This window comes from Podospora bellae-mahoneyi, chromosome 2 (assembly GCF_035222275.1).
Source record: "Podospora bellae-mahoneyi strain CBS 112042 chromosome 2, whole genome shotgun sequence".
Classification (NCBI taxonomy): domain Eukaryota; kingdom Fungi; phylum Ascomycota; class Sordariomycetes; order Sordariales; family Podosporaceae; genus Podospora; species Podospora bellae-mahoneyi.
Window position 1 is genome coordinate 929,831 of NC_085881.1, and position 23,999 is coordinate 953,829.

General features: G+C 52.9%; 7 protein-coding genes across 7 annotated transcripts; 3 read left to right on the top strand and 4 right to left on the bottom strand.

The window, feature by feature from the left end:
• Window positions 1-187: 187 nt before the first annotated feature.
• On the bottom strand, window positions 188-2,773 carry DBP5 (RNA helicase required for poly(A+) mRNA export). Its single transcript, XM_062875890.1, has 4 exons — window positions 2,224-2,773; window positions 1,296-2,012; window positions 1,006-1,243; window positions 188-948 (listed from the first exon to the last, which is right to left on the bottom strand). Exons 2-4 carry the CDS (start codon window positions 1,970-1,972, stop codon window positions 469-471), a joined length of 1,395 nt encoding a protein of 464 aa, XP_062734436.1. The 5' UTR covers window positions 1,973-2,012; window positions 2,224-2,773; the 3' UTR covers window positions 188-468.
• Window positions 2,563-5,828, top strand: bzz1. The gene is made up of 4 exons (XM_062875891.1): window positions 2,563-3,239; window positions 3,321-3,532; window positions 3,592-5,147; window positions 5,201-5,828. The coding sequence occupies exons 1-4, from the start codon at window positions 3,195-3,197 to the stop codon at window positions 5,590-5,592; spliced, it is 2,205 nt and encodes a 734-aa protein (XP_062734437.1). The 5' UTR covers window positions 2,563-3,194; the 3' UTR covers window positions 5,593-5,828.
• A 260-nt stretch (window positions 5,829-6,088) lies between these two features.
• On the top strand, window positions 6,089-8,628 carry GAS5_1 (1,3-beta-glucanosyltransferase). Its single transcript, XM_062875892.1, has 4 exons — window positions 6,089-7,045; window positions 7,107-7,678; window positions 7,740-7,828; window positions 7,885-8,628. The coding sequence occupies exons 1-4, from the start codon at window positions 6,913-6,915 to the stop codon at window positions 8,477-8,479; spliced, it is 1,389 nt and encodes a 462-aa protein (XP_062734438.1). The 5' UTR covers window positions 6,089-6,912; the 3' UTR covers window positions 8,480-8,628.
• A 25-nt stretch (window positions 8,629-8,653) lies between these two features.
• Window positions 8,654-9,561, bottom strand: QC761_201630 (uncharacterized protein; the record flags this gene model as incomplete). Its single annotated transcript, XM_062875893.1, has 3 exons — window positions 8,654-9,099; window positions 9,393-9,502; window positions 9,559-9,561. 3 exons carry the CDS (start codon window positions 9,559-9,561, stop codon window positions 8,670-8,672), a joined length of 543 nt encoding a protein of 180 aa, XP_062734439.1. The 3' UTR covers window positions 8,654-8,669.
• A 708-nt stretch (window positions 9,562-10,269) lies between these two features.
• Window positions 10,270-15,142, bottom strand: PSD2 (phosphatidylserine decarboxylase; the record flags this gene model as incomplete). Its single annotated transcript, XM_062875894.1, has 4 exons — window positions 13,839-15,142; window positions 13,691-13,735; window positions 10,571-13,573; window positions 10,270-10,521 (listed from the first exon to the last, which is right to left on the bottom strand). Exons 1-4 carry the CDS (start codon window positions 14,001-14,003, stop codon window positions 10,270-10,272), a joined length of 3,465 nt encoding a protein of 1,154 aa, XP_062734440.1. The 5' UTR covers window positions 14,004-15,142.
• Window positions 15,143-17,294: 2,152 nt separating this feature from the next.
• On the bottom strand, window positions 17,295-18,923 carry QC761_201660 (uncharacterized protein). The gene is made up of 4 exons (XM_062875895.1): window positions 18,210-18,923; window positions 17,990-18,132; window positions 17,693-17,931; window positions 17,295-17,636 (listed from the first exon to the last, which is right to left on the bottom strand). The coding sequence occupies exons 1-4, from the start codon at window positions 18,601-18,603 to the stop codon at window positions 17,528-17,530; spliced, it is 885 nt and encodes a 294-aa protein (XP_062734441.1). The 5' UTR covers window positions 18,604-18,923; the 3' UTR covers window positions 17,295-17,527.
• On the top strand, window positions 18,852-23,596 carry QC761_201670 (uncharacterized protein; the record flags this gene model as incomplete). The annotated part of the gene is made up of 3 exons (XM_062875896.1): window positions 18,852-21,017; window positions 21,087-22,004; window positions 22,057-23,596. Exons 1-3 carry the CDS (start codon window positions 20,929-20,931, stop codon window positions 23,594-23,596), a joined length of 2,547 nt encoding a protein of 848 aa, XP_062734442.1. The 5' UTR covers window positions 18,852-20,928.
• Window positions 23,597-23,999: the final 403 nt, after the last annotated feature.

Consider the following 23,999-nt stretch of genomic DNA (forward strand, 5'->3'; position numbering starts at 1 on the left):
AAACCACAATTTGGAGACGAACAAGGCAGATGGGGTAACTCGGGACGATCAAAAGTACACTACGTCAGAAACCTCTCCTTGCCGCTGGGACCTGCGCAAGCGCCTTTGGTCGATCAACTACTCAACTACATTCACTCCCCATATGCACGCCGACAATCTGTGATACACAGATGCTGTAGGGATCCGAGGAAAATCATAAAATCCCAGGACCCGGCGGCGGCAAACATCAGGAGTCAAAAGTAATCGTGAAAAGTTCCGGCTTCTTATTCGCCTTTGGTATCTAACAAATCTCTCTGCGTGCTCAACTACATGCCCATTGCCCACGAAAAGCTCAATTTCTCAAAAACTCCCACCCGCAAAGTGCAAATTTTCATCCATAGTCATGCAAATTCCTGCCCATATCCACAATTAGTCCTCCATCATCATGGACAACCTTTCCCACCGAGCACTGCCCCGCCCACAGGAGAACTAATTCCCAAGGGCATTAGGAGCGTAATCGGGGCGGGCACGACTGGACTTGATCACGTCCTGCACGTGCTTCTCAGTCAAGTCCCAGTCGTCAGGGCTGAGCTGAACAAGGTCGATTCCGTAGTGATTGGCAATGTCTGAAAGGGCCTCGTAGCTTCGTCTGTCGCAGACGAAACTAATAGAGACGCCAACACGACCAAAACGACCAGTACGGCCGATACGGTGAAGATAGGTCTCGTAGTCTGGCACGCCAGCGCCGGGGCCCTTCATCGGAATGTCGTAGTTGATGACCATGGACACGCTGGACACATCAATGCCACGAGCCAAGACGTTGGTGGTGATGAGAACCTTGGAACGACCGGAGCGGAAGTCGTCGAGGAGAGCATCACGGTTCTGGCCCTCGAAGGCACCGTGAAGGGCAGACACCTTGTGGCCATCAGCCTCCATGCGGCGCTGAATCTCGTTGGCACTCTCACGAGTCTATATTTGTTGGTCAGAAGGAGGATGATACACATTTTCTTGCCAGCGACTACTTACGCGGACGAAGATGACGGACGAGCCAATGGTCATGAGACCGTAGAGCTTGCAAAGCACATCATATTTCTGGCCCTCGTCCGGGCAATCCATGTACATTTGAGAAATGCCCTTGACTGTCAGCTCCGTGTGTCGGAGCTTGATCTCGTTCGCCTTGGGCGCAAACTGCTGCGCGAACCGGTGGACATTGTCTGGGAAGGTGGCGGAAAAAAGAAGAATTTGGATGGTCTTGGGGAGTAGACTATTTTCTGTCAGTGAGCTGCCCATTGCATCCGGGGATGGAAGAATCTTACGTCTTGACACGCACACACTGCTCACCGAGACCTTGCTGGTCCAACATGTTGTCCGCCTCGTCAATAACGAGTAGCTTCAGCTGAGACACATCGAACTGGCGACGCCTGATCAGGTCCATGACGGTGCCTGGAGTTCCTACCACGATGCTGGCCCTGACACCAGTCTCACGCGAGACTTCGCCGGGGATGGCGGCCTGCACGATCAAGTTCTCACAAAATTGACCGATTGTTTGGACGACGCCCTGAATTTGCCGAGCAAGCTCTCTGCTCGGAGCCAGAAGGAGAGCTTGAGGCTGTTGCGGCTTGGCGAGGTCCACGCGCGCCAGGCAAGTGAGAACGAAAGCAGCAGTCTTGCCGGTGCCGGACTGGGACTGAGCAATCATGTTTGTAGGAGGGTCGCTGATCATGAGAGGGAGGGCTCTCTCTTGGATCTTGGATGGCTTCTTGAAGTTCATAGCTAAAAGGCCATCGTTGATCGCCTTGGGGAGGCCAAGCTGCTCGAAAGACTGGACGGAGAAGAGCGGGCTTTCGGCATCATTTTGAAGGTCGGCGAGTTTGACCTCGACGTCGTAGGCGTTCTCGACGATGCCAACGCTATTGGCACCCTCGGTCGGGTCATCAACTTGGGGGGCAGCGCCCTCCTCCGGCTTGGAGATGCGGCTCGCGAGGTCCGCCATGGCTTCGACTTGGGTGAAAATTGGTTGAGGGGTAGAGGGACTGTGGAAATTCTCAGTTAATATACGCGTAAAACAGCGACCTAAGGTTGCCAGTAGAAGGCAGGTACAGGTGCCTGGGCGGAACGTTGTTGTGGAGGACGAAACCAACTGGCGGTCGTGGAAACTGGCCCTGACCGCGAGTCGCAGATCACGTCCTTGCCGTCAAGGTTGTGTTCGCGACTGGTCGGTCGTAGAGATGCAGGAGCACTTACTGTGAGGGGAACGAGCTCGAGGTCGTCAGGTCAGGTAGTTGAAATTGAACTGGATCAAGGATGTTGACGGAAACCTGAGGTTCTAGTTGTTGTCGGATGGAAAGCTGGCAGAGAATATCACAAAGGAAGAAGAAGCCCAGCTTGGTAGGTATACACTTTCCGGAAGCCAAAGCAAGAGCGATGTGATGGTGGGGCTGCACCTGCAATTGAAGCTGCTTGATTTGGCGGGGTAACTGACACTGGCGCTGGTGCCTGACAAGTTAGGCTTTACACCACCGTTTGAAATGCTTTCAATCAGGGTCCAGCGTTAGCAGCTGCCTGCAAACACACGCAGTGGCTCTACCAGCAAGCATGGTTGCTTCCTTAAAGACAATGGAAACTCTTTCAAGCATGACATTGTTGCACTTATGTACATGAGACCGCCTTATTATCCAGGATTCGGTCTCTCCCGAATGTCTAGCCAGGGCCCAGACTAGGGTCATGGACTGCTTTGAAGCTACGTAAGCAGCTCTCTGACGGATATGTCTTCGATAGATATTACAGCATGCAATTGAAGAAGCAAGACGCTATTCCCAACTTCCGAATGGATGTCCATGTCCATGGTTCGCGAGCTGGTCTTGGTCGTCCCACTTCGCTTGGCATAGGGGGCTGCGCAGGGCGCACTGATGCTGCAAGCTGCATGGTTCGCTGGGGTACATTTATTTTAGCCACCTTACCTCACTGTGGAGGGGTCACCATCAACTCCGCGTGTTACTTTGCCAGGCCAGTTACCAGAATCCCTCATCCACCACCGCACACGAGTACTATTTTGACAGACGATGCGCGGATACCACGGACCTACCTCCATAAAATCCAAAGACTATCTTTTGCATACCCTCTCTTTGCTGCCTATCGTGCATGGTTTAGATTCGAAAACAGCTTTGTAGCGGTCTAGGAAGCGCAAGTGACACGCCGGAACGGAATCGGGAATCATGGCCGAAGTAGACGTTGCGCCGACCTTTGGATCGGAGCTCAAGGTTCGAATCCTAGATACATCGTCAATGGAGGACTGGCCACTATTGTAGTGGTATGCGTCGGGCTAACCACGGACGCTGTAGGATGGCTTCAAACCGGCGAATGCCTGGGTTGCTAATGGCATCGCCTGGCTCGACGATATCCAGTCCTTCTACCGTGAACGAAGTGCCATAGAGAAGGAGTACAGTGCCAAGCTCAATGCGCTGGCCAAAAAGTACTTTGAAAAGAAGGCGAAGAAGTCAACCAGTCTGAGCGTCGGCGATACTCCTACCATGACCCCTGGCTCGCTCGAGAGGTGCGTGCTGGACCACCCCTTACTTCCGGCTTCCCTCCCATACTGACGAATCGTTTCAGCGCATCCCTCACCACATGGACGACCCATCTTACGACGCTAGAATCTCGAGCCGAAGAACACGATCGGTACGGAAACGAACTTGTGACCAAAGTAGCCGATCCCCTCAAGGTCATCTCGGGACGATTCGAAGAGCTACGCAAGCGCCATGTCGAGTACGCCGAGAGGCTGGAGAAGGAGAGAGAATCATCGTATGCCGACCTGCGGAAGCAAAAGACCAAATATGATGCTGCTTGCCAGGAGGTGGAGAGCAAGCGGAAGAAGACCGAGTCCTCCTTCGACAAGGCCAAGGCACAGAGCTCTTTTCAGCAGCAAATACACGAGATGAACAACGTCAAGAATACCTACCTCATTGCGATCAACGTCACCAACAAGCAAAAAGAGAAATACTACCACGAGTACCTGCCCGAAGTCATGGACAGCCTCCAGGATCTTTCCGAATTCCGAACCATCAAGCTCAACTCTCTGTGGACCGTGGCTGCAAATCTCGAGACCAACATGCTCCAACAGAGCTTGGGGCAGATTCAGCACTTGACCCAGGAGATCACGCGCAACCAGCCTCACCTGGACTCGATGATGTACATCAGGCATAACATGGGCGCCTTCCAAGAGCCGGCGGACAAGGTATTTGAGCCCAGTCCAGTATGGCACGACGATGAATCAATGGCCATCGACGACCCGGCCAAGGTTTATCTACGAAACGTGCTCAACAAGTCCAAGAGCCAGCTGGGAGAACTGCGCCGCGAGGTCGACAAGAAGAGGCGTGAAGTAGAAGGATTGAAGCGGACAAAGCAGAACGTTAGGGATGGAAGGGAGCAGAAAGACGAGGTCACAGTTATTGCGCAGCTTTTTATGATCCAGGAAGATCTACACCAGGCCGACCGAAAGCGTCTTACAGCCGAGGTTGAGACATCAACCATCACCTCTGTCGTGGGTGATGTTACTCTCGGCGCTAGAAACCACAACTTCAAGTCGCAAACATTCAAAATCCCCACCAATTGCGACCTTTGCGGGGAGAGGATATGGGGTTTGTCCGCCAAGGGATTCGACTGCCGAGACTGCGGGTACACTTGCCATAGCAAATGCGAGATGAAAGTCCCAGCCGAGTGCCCAGGTGAACTCAACAAGGAGGAGCGCAAGAAGATCAAGCAGGAACGACAGGAGGCTGCTAACTCTCTGTTGAAGCCTAGCAATGGGCCACCCGATCATGTGGCGGAACTCCCTGCTCTGGGCAGGTCAGAGACGATCAGCTCGGTCAATTCGGGATACGCTGCCAGTGCGCAGCGATCGATGACCTCTCCATCGGAGGAGACACCTCCCGAGATTCCCGGCGCTACAAGACCAGGCATTACGCCGGCAGCTTCGACGACGACTGTTAGGAAGAACCGAGTCGTTGCGCCTCCACCGGCGGCGTATATTAGCGAGTTGCCGGGTAGCACGCCCAGTTCCAATGGGCAAGCGGAGAAGAAGGGGAAGATGCTGTACACGTTTGAGGCAGGGGGTGATGGGGAGTTGTCGATTCAGGAAGGACGGGAGCTGGTTATATTGGAGCCAGATAGTATGTTGCCTCCCTTTTCCTCTTATTGCTCTGCTTACTAACAGCATTCACAGATGGCTCTGGATGGATCAAAGTACGAGCAGGTTACAAAGAAGGTCTCGTGCCAGCAAGTTATGTTGAAATGTTGGCGGCACCACCACCGTCCCTTGCGCCGCAGCATACGGGTCAGTCGGCGAGACCACCATCTACCTACTCTAACAGTGGTTCGTCGATCGGTGGCACGATCAAGAAGAAGGGCCCTGCTGTGGCGCCGAGGAGAGGGGCGAAGAAGCTCAAGTATGCCGAGGCATTGTATGATTACACTGCGCAGAGCGATGCGGAGCATAGCATGACGGAGGGGGAGAGGTTTGTGCTTATCAAGGAGGACCCAGGGGATGGGTGGGCGGAGGTGGAGAAGGGGGGTGTGACGAAGAGCGTGCCGGCGAGTTATATCCAGGCTGTTTAGTGGATGGTCGGGGGGGTGACTGAGTATAGTGGGAATGAATGGTGATGGGCAGGATACCGCGGGGGGGTGGTAGTGGGCTTCTTTCTCCCAAGATGGGGGTTGTACATAGATTCTGTCGTATATCCACATGCCTGGTGGTAGATGGCGATGAATTGGTGGGGACGGTTGTGTCAGAGGGTAGCATGTTTATAGTGTTTGGGACCTGGATTGGCTCTAAACAGCTGGGATTATATTGACTGTTATGCTGTTTCACCACGACAACCACTTGATGTGAAGCAGGGGTGGCACGGTGAACGGCTGTCCCCTGAAAGGCGCAAGATCTTGGCAATAACGTCCTTCCCGCCTTTGGTGCGTGCATGACCGCACGCCGTCATTGCCAGTTCCCGCTGACACCCCTGACGGGCCCACAGCTTTGACTTTGGCTACTTCCATCAACAGTTCGGATGGTCTTTCCACCTAGATAGATATCTAGGTATGGAATGTGGAAACAGCTGATCTTTTCGGCCCCTCTTGATGGACAACATCGGCCGAGATTTCACGAGCCCTCTTACCTTACTTCCTGCCCTACCTATGTTTGTAAGACAGCAGCAGCAGCAGCAGCAGCAACAGGAGTTATAAGCTGAAAAGACGGGTGGGGTGTGTGTGTGTATGTGTGTGTGTGTGTATGTGTGTGTATGTGTGTGTGTGTATGTGTGTGTGTGTATGTGTGTGTGTGTATGTGTGTGTGTGTGTGGCTGCACAGGGAAGCGATCTTGATCATGGCGCACATGGAAGGTCACTGCGTAACGGTTGCTCATTATGACTGAGGTGACTGATTGGGCTTTCCGTTGGCAGGTAGGTTGGTGTTCGTTGCCTGTGTGGTTTGGTTGCAAGGTCAACTGGAGTGAGTGCAACTGCTTCCGGCCTTTTCACCTTCACATTTCTCCTTCCCGGTCGAGGACAGCACCGTACTCCTTCCTTCTTTTATTCTTGAACCAGCAGGCCAGTGCTTCTTCAATAACCCCAGAGTCTGTCTGCTTTCTTGCTTTCTTGCTTTCTTTCACACACACACACACACTCTCTCTCTCTCTCTCTTTCCAAAACATTCGCTTTCACCCTCCTCGACTCTCTGAAAAAAAAAAAACAAGATATTCTCTCGTTCAACAACGCTACTTTTGATACCGCCCTTCTCGATTTTGGAACTCTTTTTCTATTTTCTTGACTCTTTGATTACCACCACCCATCTTTAATATCGAAACGTTGGTTCTCCTTGCAGCAACCCGCATTGAGACATTCTTCACACTTGTCAATCTTCCCTGGATTTTCTTGCTGCAAGCCAAGATGAGATCCCTCGCATTGGTGCCGGTCTTGGCAACGATGCTCCCGAGTCTTGGGATAGCCACCCCGTCGCCGACAGTTGCTCAACCTCCCACCAAGAGGGGTAGCCTGCCTGCTGTCTCTGTTTCCGGGAATGGTTTGTCCTTACCACTCCTTTTTTAAAATGGGGACCTTGGCTGATGTTGATCATAAAACAGCCTTTTGGCAAAACGACAAGCGGTTTTACATTCGCGGAGTGGACTACCAACCGGGCGGTTCCTCGGCGATGGCGGACCCCCTGGCGGACACGACGATTTGCAGCCGCGACATTGACCAATTCAGAAAGCTGGGCATCAACACGATTCGGGTCTACATTATTGACAATTCTGCCAGGCATGATGAGTGCATGGGCAAGCTGGCGGATGCGGGGATATACGTTATTGTCGATGCCAACAATCCGCTGTACAGCATCAACCGGTACGACCCGGCGCCGTCGTATAACGCAAAGTATCTGCAGAGCGTGTTTGCGACGATTGACGAGTTTGCCAAGTATGAGAATACGCTGGCGTTTTTTTCGGGGAATGAGGTGGTGAATGATGTGGTGAATTCGACGCTGGCAGCGAGGTATGTGAAGGCAGTAACGAGGGACATGAGGAGGTATATTGGGGAGAGGGGGTACCGGAAGGTGCCGGTGGGGTATTCGGCGGCGGATGTGGGGAGTAATAGGAGGCAGCAGGCGGATTGGATGAATTGTGGGAGTGAGGATGAGAGGTCGGATTTTTTTGCGTTTGTAAGTTGTCTGAGAGGGTGTTGTGGGAAAGGGGTGGTTTGGTCGCTGACGTGAACAACAGAATGATTACTCGTGGTGCAATTCGGACTTTCGGACGGCGGGATGGGACCAGAAGGTGAAGAACTTTTCGGATTATGGTTTGCCTATTTTGTGAGTTGGTTTTCGGATTGGTGGTGGTGGTGTGGGATGATGCTGACGATGTGTAGCCTCTCGGAGTATGGCTGCCTTACCAATGGCCGAGACTTTGGCGAGGTTGCTGCTCTGATGAGTGACAAGATGACGAGTGTGTACTCTGGAGGTCTGATGTACGAATACGCCATGGGGGATAATGGCTACGGCATTGCAAAGATTCCTAGCGTCAAGGGCTCCTCGGTTCAGAAACTGGATGGGTTTGAGAAGTTTGCCTCTGCTTTGGCTGCCAACCCACCCCCCGAAGGAGATGGAGGATTTGTCTCGACGACACACGCCAATGCCTGCCCTACCAAGGATGCCAACTGGCTCATTGACACGACTTTGCTGCCAGCTATCCCTGAGCAGGCCAAGATGTTGATGATGGAGGGGGCTGGATCTGGACCCGGTCTTGGTGGTGACGGGTCTCAGAATGCTGTGGATGCTGGCACTAGCAGTGGCGACGCGGAGCAAGGTTCTGGGACGGTGACTTCGTCCAGCACGCCCAAGGGGAGTGAAAATGCGGCGCCGGCGACATCAACCCCGGCCAACGCTAGAGCCGTGGTCAAGATCCCGTTGCTTCTGACGGGAATGGTGGTTGTGTTGACATTGGGTGGTTCCTTTTTGCTCTGATGACAAGGAGACTAGGGTTGATGTGCATGTATCTGGCATGCTTGTTTGTGTATCGATTGATTTTTGACCGAGACATTGCTAGGTTATGGTGGTGGGAAAGGCATCTTGACGTTTCTTTTGAACTAGAAAAAGGTTTTGGGACATTATGGTAGTTTTTAATCAACTTTTCTTTTTGTTATTATGTGCTTCATCAAGGCCAGTCGCTGCTCTTTGCTAAAAAGTCCGCCAGCTTTTCGAGGTACTCCTTGTCTATTTGGTCGAAGCCGTTTTCGACTGTGCAGTCAATGTCGATTATCCCTACCACGCCCTTGCCCTCGACCATGATGGGGACGACGATTTCGCTTTTGCTGGACGAGTCACAGGCGATGTGGCCTGGGAACTGCTCGACGTCGGGGACGAGCTGAGTTGTCTGGGTGGCGGCTGCTGTGCCGCAGACTCCGCGGCCGAAGTTGATGGTTTGGCAGGCGACTTTGCCTTGAAACGGACCCAAGATGAGGCGTGGTTTTGTGGGAGGGGAGGTGTGGTCGTGGACGTAGAAGCCGGCCCAGTTTACCGAGGAGGAGGGGGAGGGGAGGGAGCGGTAGAGGTGCCAGAGAAGGGAGGAGGTGTTGGAGAGGTTGCTGCCCTTTTGTCAGCTCGATTTTTCACTACGAAGTCTGTGGTGATATTTCATGGTGATATTTTCATGGTGATATTTCATGGTGGTATTTCGTGGTGGTATTTCATGGTGGTGATGATGTTTGGGGTTTTGAATGTGGATGAGATACGGGGGCGGGGGGTAAAGAGGGGGGTGGATGAATGCTAGGTAGTTGAGGGGGAAAGGGGTGTGATAGGGGGTGGCAGTTGGGGTGGTGAAAGGGTGAGATGGGGTGAAGGTGGTGAAATAGGGAGGGGGCACAAGGGGAGATCTTACCACACCCAGTTTCTTTGCTCGTAACAAAGACCTTCTACCTCGTCGAGGAGCTGCTGGTAGGCTTCTGGTTTGGTGAGGTTGGGGGAGAAGTTTGTTGCGTCGGCGTGGACCTTTTCTTCCTTATTAGCAACTGTTTTTTTGGTTTGTATGACATGACAAGGCTCACCATTTGGGCGGTTATGGGTTCAGATGGTCTGAGATTAGATTGTTGTTGGTGGTGATGGTGTTGAGCGATAAGATACAGCTGCCTCTTTGTCTGCTGAACAGGTTTGAAAATGGGATGGGGTATCTCTAAAAAGAAAAAAATGACAAATGGGTATCAGGAATGCGTGGAATTGGTGATGATGAAGTTGAATTGTCTTAGAGATAAAAACACACCGAAACACCTCTCTCTTTATACACAACTTTCATATTTGCTCACCTGGCTTACACACACCTCAACTGTGGAGCCCGAACCGATGGCGCAATTCTCGCGATGCGCGACCGCACAAGGAACTGCTGCTTCATCAGGAAGCTCGCAACAGACCAGCAAGAATGCGGGGCGGGCCGGAGATAAAAGTAGGGGATAAATCCGGCCGGGCTACCCCTGATTTTGAACTCATACAACAAGCAGGAAATCCAATGCCGTAATTGATATCCATATGTACGCAAAATCCCATATGTACTGCGGCATATAAAAGATGACACTAATTCTATTTTAACAACACTACAACAATACTAACCCTACTATTTGACACATCAAGTAGGTGTCTGCCTCTAAAACAGCGAGTGGATGAACGACGCTTGCTCTTCTTACACCTGTATGTATGCCTTCTTCTTTTTTCACTGTCATCGTTGAGAAATCAGCCCTCATTAACTTGTCGATTGGTAAATAAAATCAGGCGGTTACTGCCGGCCCGTTTGTCGTCCCCAGGGGGGGAACCTTGACTGTCACTTCGCCATCACCCTCCCCGTCCACATCAAGCCCGCTGCCGCTGTCATCGTTCGGGCTCTCCTCCGCGACCTGCCCTTGGATCCTGCGCTTGGCGTCCTGCTTGTCCGCTTCGGTGATTTGAGCGTCGTCCTTGCGCATGTCAGGGGTCCATTGCGGTTCAGAGGGGGCGTGGCCGACCGACATGCCGACGCGGACCTGGTCTTGTTAGCAGTTGTTGTGAACAAAGATGGTGGGTAAAACTCACCAAGGTCTCCAGCGCAGTATTCGAATTGTCCACCAAGTCATCATCAAACATCATCTTTCCACTCTCAAACAGCACCACCAGCGTCGACCCGCCAAACTTGAAGTAGCCCAGTTCATCACCCCTCTTGACCTCGTCCCCTTCCTTCTTTGTAATCACGGTGCTGCCCACCATCATGGCACCAATGCAAATCACCATTACCCGTCCGAATTCTGGGGAATCAATAGGCACGACAATCCTCACATTCTCGCCATACACATCCAGTGCCGACCGAATAGCCATTGGGTTGACAGTGTAGTATTCACCTGCAATGGTCTTGGGTTCCCTCATAACACCATCCACGGGGATGTGGAATCTGTGGTAGTCTTGAGGTGCCAGTCTGAAAATACCCAGCGCGCCACCGGCTTCGTAGCGGTGGGCATCTTCAGGGTAGGCATCGCCTAGGAGACGCTTGACGCTGAATTCTCTACCCTTGATCCAGACCTTGGTGGCAATGTCAACGCGGTTAAAGACGACGGATCTGCAATCGGCCGGAGAGACCACAATGCGCGGGTTGTTTGGTGCAGAAACTGGTCTGGCATCAGGCTTGAGAGCGCGGTAGAAAAACTCGTTGAAGTTCTTGAACTGGTCCAGAGGAAGCAACACCTCAGACAAGTCCAATCCGTGGAAGGCGATGAATTTGGGGATTTCGGCCTTGGAAGCAGGGTCGTCATATTTCTTGCCCTGCTTAATACTGAGAGACTTGAGCAGCTTGCGAATGCGCTTCTTCTCCATATTGTTGGACTTGAGACCCTTGTACAACAAGCGAATACCAAGACGGACGTAGACGCTCATCTTCTCTTCGTTGATCTGACCGGTGATGCGGTCTTGCACGAGGATGTTGGCAGAGTTGGCACCGAGCTTGTAGCCACCGTAGGAGATCTTGGTGATCACCTTGGAGTACCACTTGCGCTGGGCCTGGCTGGACGTAACGAACCCACCCATCATCAGGTTGTTCACCTGTCGCCAGTCCTGGCTGGCACAGGTGGCAATATGGGTGATGATGTCTGCATCCTTGCGCTTGTTCAAGCGCGGTTGATGGCAGATGGGGCATTCGCGGATCTCTACCACATGTTCTTCGGTGTTGCTAGCATTGAGATCGTCCCGGTCGAGGTAATCGCCCTCTTCGCCTGGAGTCGCCAACTCTGGAACAGTGATGCTGTCGGTTCCGCCAAGGTCAGACTCGCTCGGTGGCTGGACAGTATCGGGATGCGACTCCTTGCCGGGTATAGGCAGCAGGTTCTTGACCTTTTCGGCGGCATCTGGGAGAATATTCTTCACACGCTCCACGACACCCGGAGTTCTGACCTTGGACTCAAGCTGGTCCTCCAGGCAGATGACGGCCTCATCCATGGTTAGGTCCTCGACGTCTTCATTATCACCCGCCTTATGGGGGAATCGGAGGAAGAAGCTGTCAATCGTCGACTCGCGCAGGGTCGATCCCAAAGAGTCCAACATGGTGGTCAACTCGACCTTGCTAATAAGTCCGCTCTCGTCGGCGTCGTACTGCTTCAACAGAGCTCTCCAGAACTGTTGCCTGAGTGCGGCGTAAGGCATGTACTTGGCACGGATGTACAGCTGTGGATTATGCTTATCCTCCCACTTCTCAAGGTTCTTCATCCTGAGGGGAAGTGTGTAAGGGAAGAAATCCGGATCTTCAGTTTCTGGTGAGGCATTCTCAGCCGTGTTCGCGGCGGCCGCAGCGACACCGCCTTCCCCCGGCTGAACGAGTCCGGCGGGGATCGGAGCATTGATAGCGGGTGTTTGAGCGCCCTCAGGCACCTCATGAAGCTGTTGACCAGAGCCCAATGCCGGCGTTGCGACAAGAGAAGATACATTGGTCAAGGTTGACGGATTCTTGGACAATGCAGGCCTAGCTTGCTTGGACAAGCTCTGGCTAGAGTTGGTCCGGGAAAGACCCAGTCTCATAAAACGGGTCCTCTGCGCCGGAGCCGAGAACTCAGCTACCTCCTTCAAGTTATACAGTCCAGTGGCGGGGTCCGCCTTTGGTGCCTTGGAGATGATTTCCTGTACCGGAAAGTTCACGGAGGCAATGAAATCGTTTCCAGAGTACTTGTCGTGGTCAATGACAGTAAAAGCAAACTGGTACTGCTGTTCGTGGTTCAACACCTGGAAGATCATCTTCTCGTTGAACACGGGATCCAGGTTGTGACGGATCGTCTTGGTCCGGTATGTCTTCTTGCCAAGCGAAGCAACCACAAAAGGATCCATGTCAAAGCTCGTCCTTGTAACGTTCGACTCCGGGGGAAGGTCGGTAATCTTGCAAATCTCCAGGAAAATAATACCAACCACGTCACTACCGCCGTTGATAAATTCGTAGGGGTTTTGCCTCTTTTTGCGCTTCAGCCCCTTGATCCGCAGTCTCCTCCTTCTCTTCTCGGCAGTTTCCGGCTTGGTAGGGTCCTCATCTTCGGGGGTCTCGTCTTCGTAGTCGTAGTCGTCGTCCTCATCGGCGTCGTCGGTTACTCTTCCCCCCAACGAAGGCGCCGGCGATGGCACCTTGCCCTTGGTCGGAGCAAGCACGGGGGTACGAGATGGAGTAGGGGTCAACGAGGCGTCGACTGCCGGAGCAGATTTAGCAATTGCAGCGAACTTCTCGTAGATCTGCTGGGGGCTGGCGTCCTTGTTGGAGGTGTCGAGCAGAGAGAACTGCAGCAAGACCTCGCCCGAAACAACGCCCGTCTTCTTCCCTGGACGCTTGCTCTTCAGCTTGTACCATGTTGGCGGCTGCTCGATCTTTTCATCGGCGAAGATCTCCTCCAGGGCAAGGTCAAACTCGCCCAAGTAGTCCTTCCCAAAGCGATCCTTATCCCAGCAGTTCACATCGAGGAGCAGGCTCTGGATGCCATTGATGGGGAGCTGGCATGTTTCGTTCCATTCTGGGTTCAGTGTCTTCGACTCGGTGTGTGTAATGTGCTTCGATTCGCCAAGATTGAGTACGAGATACTGGGCGAGAGTTGCAGCAATCAGCCACCAGTCACTTCCTCACGGGGGTAGAAGAGGGAGCACAATGTGGGATATCTGCAGCTCCTGTGAAATGGATACCGCACTCGATGTACTCACCGGATCCGACGTTCCTCCCCTGTCCTTGGCAGCGAGATCTTTGGCCTGGATTTTCAGCAAGTCAGTATGCGATGCTACTCCTTGGCACCACGAGAGCAGCGATGGTGGTGATGGTGATGGTGATGGTGATGGTAGGTGGTCCTCATACCCGTAGAATCGATACCTGCACTACCAGGCCCGTCTCCCTGCGGCCCTCTGGGCTGGCGGAATCTCCTTTGCTGCGCATGGGGCTGGCACTACGGCTGTTCGAAGCTGAGTTGGCGGCAGAGTTGGAGTAGCCCGGCTTCAGACGGTTGGGGATGAAGCGAGCCATTATGCTAAGAGGTGGGTGGGCTGGCGCGGGGTATGCGTGTCTTTATCTACCTTGGCACGATCGTGTAGTAGGTAATCGTTCCAAGATTTATTTTGTTCTTGCAATTGACCCTCCAATCCAATCGAAGGAGGGCCCAATCAATTACGACGTAGGTTCCAAGAGTGCCACTCTCCAATGCTGTGCTGTGCTGTTCTGTTGCTGTGTTTGGTGGGTGGTGGGTGGTAGGTGGTATGTAATGCAGACTCGCAGAGAGCAAGGCAGATCAAAACAGGATGGCTGGCTAGATGGCTGTCCTTCCCCAGCTTTCCCCTTCTCTCTCCCTTCTTAGTTTCGAATCAGTGGCAATGATAGGGTGGGACGTGTGCGGGTAGTGGTCCGTCGTCGCAACTTTGGTTGTTGTTGATGGATCCCTCGATGTTCCCAGTAGTTGTAGTGCCCGCACAGTCGACGTCAGGGACCCGATGACCTGGGCGGGAGCAGATCAAAGAGGTACGGATAGAAGCTTGGAGAAGAATGGAGCTGGGAAAACGACGAGGACGTCATCCACCTAGCAACAGGGAGACACGGGGCTTGGGGGCCCAGCTAGGTATTTGTGAATTTGGGCGGTGGAGCTGTGATGGCGGGGCGCTGGTGTGCTGGGCGCGTCCCGGAGGATTGGCGATGCCGAGACCTGCCCAAAAGAACTTTAGACCCGTTCAGCTGCTGGGTCTAGGGGGCGGCTCTAGGCGAAATTGGGGAGTATCTTCAGCGGCTACCAAGCTGTTTTTGGCGGTGCTCACAGTTGACGTTATGTGTGTCTTGGTCGACGAGATATGGCTGGATGGATAGTTTTTGTTTTGGGCTCAACAAAATGAAGGAAAAACAAGTCAAGGCATCGGGGACGGGCTCGTGTATACTCATGTGTCGTCCGCAGCGAATGCTGTTGGGCGTACAGCCGTCAATCAGCATCTGTCCATTCTCATCAGGCAGGTGGGCCGTCATTCCAACGCACCCTGATTGAGGCACCTTTCGTTTGAGATGAATGCTGCTTTTGGAGCTTTGGAGGACTGGCAGATTGGACCACGCGTCGCCCTCGGGTTGCTCCCCCTTTTAAACGAGCGGGACCGGATATTGCAAAGCCTGATGCTGCGACCAACACAGTACATTTTTCTCAATCAAACACTCTGACCACATCCCGCATGCTGCCCGCATGAACGTGCCTGAAAGTGACGGCTTCAAACCTACACCACGCCTCCTGCAACTTTGCATCAGCCTGGCCCCAGCTGTGGCCGACTGGGGTTTGCGCAACCTGATCGATCGACCTCACAAAGAGTTTCCGAGGGCTCGGGAAAAGGCAGTGATGGTCTCGACCTCCCGGCAATCTGGGTCTCCTGCTCTGTCAGGAGATGCCTACGTGACTTGGTAGCTGTTGCAAACAAAGACCGTCGCAGCGGTGACCTTCCCGTTCGTCCCAAGTGAGCCCTGGAGCTGGACACAGAAACCGCTCACCATGCCCATTGCGTATACCGTAGTAAAAGCCTCGCGGGTTATTTTTGGGTGCCAGCCTGCCAGCATGCCAGCCCTCGGGGGCTTTGAAACCACACTCTCGCCAGTGGCGCAATAATATCTGATTTGTGAAGTCTTTTCTACGCCCCCTTTTCAGCCAGATATGCACTCACACACCCTCCACCAACAAGATAATAATCCGAGCTATCCGCACTCAAGATGACATTTCCATCCAATAGCAGCAACTATTCCATAGTCCAGTCAAATGCCATGCTGACCTAATTCACATTACCTAACTTCTGTAACACACAAGTTAACCTACAGACACAAAATGATATCATACCAGCCCAGACGGAACAACGGCTCCATCCATCTGCTGCTTCCCGTTGTTAACAACACCGGCCCGATCCCCAGCAACATTTCCGTCACAAACCAGCTCACTAAAAGCCTCAGGCCACAAAAACACCCTCTCCTCCATGGGTGTCATGACGACATACCGCGGCACAGCATTCCGACTCGACACCTTCCTCCACATATCCGCCCTCGGGTTAAACCTCGCCGGCCTTCCCCTGCCGCCCGTCTTCCTCTCATCCTCCTCCAGAATCTCCTCCAGCATCATTTGAATATCAGCAAAGCTCCCAAACGGCAAATACTTGATACCATGCTCAACACAATACCCCTCCAACCTCAACCCCTTTCTCACAAACAACACATCCGCCTCCCTCGTAGAAGGGAAATCAGAGACCCCATCCCCAATAAACACAATCAACGGCACCTCCTGCTCCTCCTCCTCCTCCTCCTCCTCCTCCTCCTCCTCCTCCTCCTCCTCAACCTCCCTCCTCGCCTCCATCATACTCAACCCCTTAGCTTGACCCAGCTCACTCCCCCCATGCCTCCAAACCGGCCTCCACTCCGACCCATCCTCGGTAATCTCCGCCTCGTTAGCAACAGTATCAATCATGGCTGATTGCTCTTCTCCCAAAAACTCATCCAGCACCCTTCTCAAAACCGGCTTCAGTCCAGCACTGATGACATGGAATGGGATCCCCTCCCTCAGACAAAATTGGTGAAATCCGGCAAACCCAGGGTCAATTCCTAGCTGTTGGGACATGAGCTCGAACCCGTCATCAAAAGGGACGTTCAAGCTCCTCCACGTTTCTTCCGACACGGCCTTGAGGGTGCGTTGCCCCGAGGCGATCTGGGCGTCGAGAAGCTCCCGCTTGGAGGGGCCGCACCCGTACGTGTTGAAGAAGATGTGGCCTGTGTCTTGGAAGGAGATTGTGCCGTCGAAGTCTGCTGGAGAGTTAGTGTTGGGTTCGGTAAACGGGGGAGGGGAGGAACAGGCCGGAGAAGCAGACAATCTTGCGCTTTTTGGTCGTGGTCGGGACTGCGTCACCTGCCTTGGAGGCTGGGGCTGGAGGAGGGGAGACAGCGGAGGGCATCTTGTTGGTGGTAAATCGAGAAAATTATTGACAGTGAGTTTGAACGTAGGTGGGCCAAAAGTGAGAACAACCATGAAGAGGAGCAAATATTGGAAGTATCCGGGTATGCCCCCTCACAAACTAACCACCAGCTTGACTGGCCACCCGGAACCCCGGAGATCTCATCTCTGGCGCTTTAAATCGCTGGGCAGCAGCTAACCTGGCAGCCGCGCGCCGGTTTAAGATGGGCCTAAGTTAGGAAAATGCCACGGGCCGAGAGCTACAGCGCGGGTTTCCCCCGTAACGCTTTCCTTTGCCGACATTCTTGGGGCAGCTGACTCGCGGTATAGACAAACACCCGTGGAAGAAACGGCCTCGCTGCAAATGCTGGTACAAACTCATGCGTTTCCCCTCTAGTCCTACTCCAGGAACCAGGCAGCATATTCTGGGCTGGACGAAAGTAGACAAAATTGGTAAATTATTTTCGTTCCTCTATATATTAGCTTTTTAAGAGTCCTGTGTCCCTGTAATAATCAAAGTAAACCATGGAGTTTCAAGGAGGGCTGTGGGATATCATCAAATATTTCATGAACTCGCTCGTTTCAAAAAAGCACCAATCTACGCAGAGACCTTGGCGCTGTACTTTGACGCCGCCTTGTCAAACAAATCACTCTTTTCCGCCAGGTCCACTAGGAGAGGGTGTTGGGCGTCTGTGGCTTCGAGAAGACTAAACACAAAGTCAGCATTGATACTGGTTTGGAAGTTGGGCTCCGGGACACATACGTCTTCTGCTCCGCACCATCCTTGCCGGCAATGACGTTCAGCACCAGAAGGTTGGCGATGGCCTCGGCGAACTTTGGCTCCTTTTTCAAGGCCTGGTCGAGAGCAGCTTGGGCCTCTTCTGTTCTGCCAAGGTGAAGCTCGGCAACGGCCTGGGAGACGAGAGACCGGACTGATGATGTAGCGGGTGCTTGCGCGAGCTCCTCAAAGACGTAGAAGGCTTGTTGGTACTTCTCACCGCCCTGCAGCAAACATATCAGTGTGTGACCCTTAGAAGGAAAATCCTGGGGTAGCACGAACCAGCCTCAACCCAACCCAAGACTCTGCCAAGTTCACCAACAAACTGTCCTGCGCCCACCGCCGCGCGGCGGTAACCTCCTTGACGGCAAGGTCATTTCTGTTTTGTTGCAGATGGATCTGCACAATAAGCGCAACGGCGTCCACTGTTCAACCACCACCTCGTCAGTTGCGTCCCTTCAGTCGTTTGCCTGCGGTAGACTGGATATAGAATGTAACCTACAGCTTCCCTGGTGTTGCGAAAGAAGCGCCAAAGCCTCCTCACTCTTGCCCGCAGCCTGCAATACTGTCCCGCCCACAACCTGTACTGTAGTGTTGTCGGCCGCTGACTCTGCGAGCTTCTCGATGATGCCAACCGCCTTGTCGCTGTTCCCAAGCGCTTGCTCGGCCAGAGCAGCGATGGCCTGCAACTCTGGCTCCTTCTCGCCCGTTACATCGGCGAGGGCATCCTCGGCCTGGCCTAGAGCGATGCGAGCTCGCAGCTGGAGGACACGGGCGGGGAGCTCATTCTCGGAGGACAGGGTGGAAACACCGTAGTCGACCACTTCTTGGTATTGTCCTTGGTGAAAGTGGTTGTGGATGTTGATGAGTTCGCCTTCGGCCGAGTAGGGATCCATATTGGGCTTTGCTGTGTGGTTTTGGGCTGGGAGAAGGTGAAGTGAGTGATGAAGCTGTTGTCAGTGGCCTCTTTCCCCTGTAGTTTAATTGACCCGACGTGGAGCTTTCCTGGGCGCGGTGGGATGCGCTGCGGAACAAACCGTTGCCAAGTAGGGGGTTGCTCCAGGGTTAGGGTCTGGATGGCCCACCTATGGTTCCCAGCGCTGAAAGCTTCCACTGAGAGCTTCACTTTGGCATTGGAGCTTGGGGCAGCTTAAGAAACAGGCGATCTAACGACATCGACACCGAGAAACTAAGCGATGTTCATCAGTGAGAGATCTAAACATAGGTTGATATCATCGTCGACGACCGATTATACAACATCTTGAAATGTCATAAAGCATTTGAACAATTCCGGCCGAGCATGGAACCTGGAGTTGACTTTGGCAAGCAGTTTACCAACATCACAGTATCGTTGGGCCATATCTGGGTCGAAGATCAAACAAACATCATGCGCCAACTCCCACGACAATATCATTCCTTCCTCATTATTTCGACTTTGAATGAAGCTTTCCAACCTCGGCATCTGATCACTCACACCTTCACACTGAATACCAGCATCAACGAGCACCGCCATCGCCTCCTACTCGACATTGAGCTTTAGAAGCTCTCGTGTGAAGGAGCTTACATCGGGTCATCCTCACCATCACTGCCGTCCTTTCGGATAGTTCTTTGGCTCAAATGGCGGCGAGTGGTCTCTCAGCCACACCGTGAACTCCGACGGCGCCGGTCAGAAGGAATCATTCGATGCCTGGATCGCAACGGTTCAAGCAGGCGGTCATCTTAGCTAAGTATAATCCTCTTCATTATCGCGGAATTTACTCCACCGTTTGTCACAAAGCCTGGGTTGCACGACTTGGAAAGTTGAAACAGTTAGACTGTCATCATCATCCCTGCCGTCTCTCATTTCGTTGCTTGCCAACCAGTGCTCCTCACTCCATCTCCCCCGCACCGCATGAATCTGGCCCAACCCATCCAGTTGGCCAGGTCTTCCAATGGCCAACCCAAGATTCCCTTTTGTCCGCTTTCCTAGCCTGGCGAGATGCCTCGACGAAAGAGCGTCTTCAGGTTCGATCGCCATGCCGTGCACACGGCATGGATGATTCAAGTAGCTTTTTTCAACCTCACAAGCCCGATCAAAGGTTCAGTAAAACTTCTTCTCCAGATGCCGTACCATTTCTCTCAATTGTTGGTTGTTCGTGAACGCTAGCGAGGGGTCGAAACATGAAACTGTTGCTTTCTCAAGGCTTCAAAACTCGCGATGAACCTCGACATGGGACTCCCATGCTTGGAAGAGGAGTCCTTCGGATGTCACAACTGGACCCCTGTCAGGCAAGGTGCGGCAACACCTTGCTCTCTCCATTTGCTTTCGTCAGAAATTCTCCGTCCGATGTTCTTCTTCAGGACTGCAACCTTCCTTCTCACATCTTTGGATGCTGGTGCTCGGACGTGCTATACTTGTCACCCGCTCTTGCAGCGAAGGGACGTGTTGAAGTCGGCGGTTGGAAACACTTGCTTCCGCTGCAGAGACGGGAGCGATCCTATTTTTGTTGGACCTATCTAGGAAGTTATCAACAAGTGTTGATGATGAGTCTATGTACAAGACAAACAAGTTTTGGGCAACATATGCCGAATACAATTCCCATACTGGGCCAAGAGACATAAACAAGTCTGGATACACAAACCCCTTCTCATAAAAAAACCGGTGTTCATGTTTGATACTTTACCCGTCGTTTCTAAGTAACCCTCCCTGATTGGTGGATATGGAACTGAATCGTAGTGTGGTGGTTACATAGCGTGCCTTAATATAGCAGCCCGGTCATGTCCCTTCTTGCCGCAAATGGTCCCCAGTGCCGACAGGGGGCCTTCTTCTGCCAAGGGGTTCTCGAGAAGTTCTTGGGATTCGGGTCTCAGAGTTCGGCCATGGCAAGGATCCCGCCCCTTCACCACCAGCCGCCCTATGACAGTGGTATCGTTCGGCGATGGCTTGGGCACACCACGATGGAAGCATACAAAGGGTGGTCATGCCCCCCTGCTGCTCATCCTCGCCTCCGTTTGTTGCTCAAGGATTCTAACCTTGTCGCTCACTCTCTCTCTCTTCACAAACCCAGGCACAGGTTGTCCAGTGTCATGAATATCTCTTGGGTACTCTCCAACTGTTGATGGATCCTTTCTAATCAAACTTTTCTCTTCTCCGCTGCCGGCTTGTGTTTTTTCTTGGTTTCTTATGTGTTGTGCTTTTCCTTTTTTTTCTTCTTCAGGGTCAGCATCTTATATTGCGGGACATGGAGATAACCATACCTCCACGAGACCATGGACCTTCGACTTTTCGATATGCGTGGGATGAGAATGGTGAGGTGACACAGATGACAAGGTAAGCTTGACTTTTCTGTTCGCAGTCCAGTTTTCGGACGAAACCTGTCTAACACACACATGTCTCCAGAGTACGAGAGGACCAGCCATCCCCACTAGTCACACCACGACCTATCCCAGGTCGACAAATTATTCAATGGCCCTTCCAGAGCATCGTTACCGAGACGGAAATCGCCTCCCCGACAACGACGACACACTTCCACCATCACCACCATTATCATCACAGACGGGCGACGACTGCTACGACTTGGCGACCATGGCTACAAAGGAGGAGAGATAGCGACGGGCACTCGATAGCGAGGAATTTGGTGCCAGATTACGTCGTCAACTACCTCCGAGGTGAAACACCAGAAACTGTGTCGAAGCGGAAGTATATCCACTATGGGGTGGGCAAAGAGGGGAAACGCCCACTGCCGGGGAGTTCGCATCGGCATCTCCAATCACGAGCGGCCGAGTTTGGAGGATTTTACGATTCGGAGTCTTCAGAAGGGAGAGGGAGCGGTGACTCTGGTGGTGATCAAGAGCGCCTGGGTTTCGGCAACGAGAAACGGCGAGGAGGTGATGGCAGGGCGTTGAGGAATACTCTTCTTGTGGGGTGGAGGGCCGGGGTGGCTTTTAACACGCTGGTCGGGTTTGTGATTTTGATTGTGGGGTTCATCTGTCTGATACTGGCGATATCGAAGGCTTCATTGCTTGGAGGGGGTGGTGGGAGACTGGCGGTTTCCACGGGGAGTTGCGCGGCAGCTACGAGGATTGACTGGGGATTGCATGCCGTTGTTAACGTGTTTTGTGTGGTGTTATTGGCGGGGGCACATTATGTGTTTCAGGTGCTGAGCAGTCCGACGAGGGAAGAGGTCGATGAGGCTCATCAGAAATGGCAATGGTTGGATATCGGGGTGCCAAGCTTTCGAAATTTGAGGTTTATTGGGAGAGTGAGGGTGCTGCTGGCGGTTGTGGTTATGGGCGCGGCGGTTGTTACTCAGATAATGTGAGCTTTCCCGGAGACAACAGAGGGAGAAGAAGAGGCTAACAATCCACAGGTATAATGCGGTAATCTTCACTTCGCAAACAGCGCCTGACTTCAAGGCTGCTGTCGTTACGGATGCCTTCACTGGAGGCGCATCATTCAGCAACACTACGGAAAACAACAATGGCGGACTGAGCCGACTCGAAATTCTCAGTCTTCAGCGGCAAGCAAGCAGCGACGGCATGGCCAATTTGACGAGATCCGACTGCTTCATTCAACTCGACCGCACCCTCGAGTCCGACCTATCAGCCATTCTGCTTGTTTCCAACATCAACTCGCCTTCTCCGCTTCTCCAAACCGCTGCAGGACCCCGGACCTTGCCTTTCAGCTCGATCGTGTCCGACCAGTCCACAGTTCGTTACTGTCTCTCCGCTCCTCTTATTCAGCCAAAGACGTGCGAAGTCAACCTCAATGCCTCACTGCTGGGCGTTGTCGCCCTCCTCAACTCCTTTGCGCTGGTAGCAGGCGCCTTCATTCTCTTCAAGCACCACTCCCGCTTCTCGCCTCTATGCACCCTCGGTGATGCCATCAACTCCTTTCTCAGGGAGCCCGACACTGCCACCCAGCAGTCCGGCTCACTCCTGTCCAAGAAACAGGACGTCTTGACCGGCCGCTGGGGAGCGGGCATTAACGAACCAGCCAAATATTACATTCCTACCCACCATTACTGGATCAAATCCGTTTCTTTCACCAACCTCACCACCTTTGTAGCGGTTTGGACGGTTATCGCCTCCTTGGTAATTGTTGCCCTGGCAATATCCGTTTGCCACGATCCAGAGCACCTCCTTACATCGTTTCCGTCAACTCTGCTCGGGGCGAAATCGCTGGTCATGTTTCCGGGGGGTATCCCACCTGCGGGCGCGGCTATCATTACTGCCCTCCCACAACTTGGGCTGGTACTTCTTTATCTCACGACGAACAGCATTCTTACGAGTTATCACTTATCCCACGAGTGCTCACTCTTCGCGGTCTCACCCCGCCCACTTAGACTTTCTTCGCCTTTTCCCCAGGGCCTTCAGACTAGCAGTTTATTTCTCACACTGCCGCGCCCGCTCTCGTGGCTGCTTATTTTTGGTTTTATCGCGCTGGGCTTTCTTCTCTCTCAATCATTCGTTTTGGTGTCGGTCACTACTGGTGACATGACCGCCAACGCTGTCGGCCTGAGCGGTGTCGGGCTATTGGCTCTGCTCTCGCTGTTGCTCATTCTATTGTTGTTAGTCTTGGGGTTAGGGTTGCGAAAGGCCCCTCCTGCTGGTCTTCAGGGGTGGGAGCTGAAAGGGAACCCTATGGTGCTGGAAGGGGGGAGTTGCTCGGCTGTTGTTGCTGCTAGGTGTCATTATCATCAGTTTTTTGTGCCGGGGGGGAATGGGACGAGGGATGGGACTACGATTAGTGGGGGGGAGAGGAGGAGGGAGCAGAGTATTTGGAAGCAGGAGTTGATTTGGGGGGTTATTAAGCCGGGGGTTGGGATGGAGGTTGGGCTTTGTGGGTTTGGGAGAGGGGAGGCTCAGGATGGGGTGGGGAGGTTAGGGGTGGGGAGGTGTTATGCTTGATCTTTGGACTTTTTGGTGGAGGGTTTATTTGCTTTGTTTTGGGGATGGAGTTTAAAGCGGCCGGTTGCTGCTGGTTTTGGATTGGGATTATCTGGCCTAGAGCTGGGTAGTGGGATTGGGGTATGAAGACAAGAGCTGGAACTTGGACTTGCAGAAATGGAGGAATGAAAATGGACAGATACCCCGGAGGATTTCTGCTTATGAACAGAATTTTGACTAGTTGAACATAGCAAATAAGAATGAGAACTCCCAGAGTTACATATCATCTCTTTGTTTCACTACTTTTGCATCTTCGTATGTTGAGATGTTGTGAGTGTTATGCTATTTTCTAGTACATGCAGCAGCCCGCCGCTACAGACGGCTTATTCAGAATTGAACCAATCCCCTTTCAAGCTCTGCTTTG

Coding starts and splice junctions, on each gene's coding strand:
- DBP5 (XM_062875890.1), bottom strand. CDS start 1,972: ATGGCGGACCTCGCGAGCCGCATCTCCAAGCCGGAGGAGGGCGCTGCC. Junction 1,244..1,295: donor CAGTGTGTGCGTGTCAAGAC/GTAAGATTCTTC, acceptor GACAGAAAATAG/TCTACTCCCCAAGACCATCC. Junction 949..1,005: donor CGTCCGTCATCTTCGTCCGC/GTAAGTAGTCGC, acceptor CAACAAATATAG/ACTCGTGAGAGTGCCAACGA.
- bzz1 (XM_062875891.1), top strand. CDS start 3,195: ATGGCCGAAGTAGACGTTGCGCCGACCTTTGGATCGGAGCTCAAG. Junction 3,533..3,591: donor ACCCCTGGCTCGCTCGAGAG/GTGCGTGCTGGA, acceptor GAATCGTTTCAG/CGCATCCCTCACCACATGGA. Junction 5,148..5,200: donor GGTTATATTGGAGCCAGATA/GTATGTTGCCTC, acceptor CAGCATTCACAG/ATGGCTCTGGATGGATCAAA.
- GAS5_1 (XM_062875892.1), top strand. CDS start 6,913: ATGAGATCCCTCGCATTGGTGCCGGTCTTGGCAACGATGCTCCCGAGT. Junction 7,046..7,106: donor TGTCTCTGTTTCCGGGAATG/GTTTGTCCTTAC, acceptor ATCATAAAACAG/CCTTTTGGCAAAACGACAAG. Junction 7,679..7,739: donor GGTCGGATTTTTTTGCGTTT/GTAAGTTGTCTG, acceptor CGTGAACAACAG/AATGATTACTCGTGGTGCAA.
- QC761_201660 (XM_062875895.1), bottom strand. CDS start 18,603: ATGGATCCCTACTCGGCCGAAGGCGAACTCATCAACATCCACAACCAC. Junction 18,133..18,209: donor TTCGCAACACCAGGGAAGCT/GTAGGTTACATT, acceptor GTGGTTGAACAG/TGGACGCCGTTGCGCTTATT. Junction 17,637..17,692: donor GATGGTGCGGAGCAGAAGAC/GTATGTGTCCCG, acceptor CTTTGTGTTTAG/TCTTCTCGAAGCCACAGACG.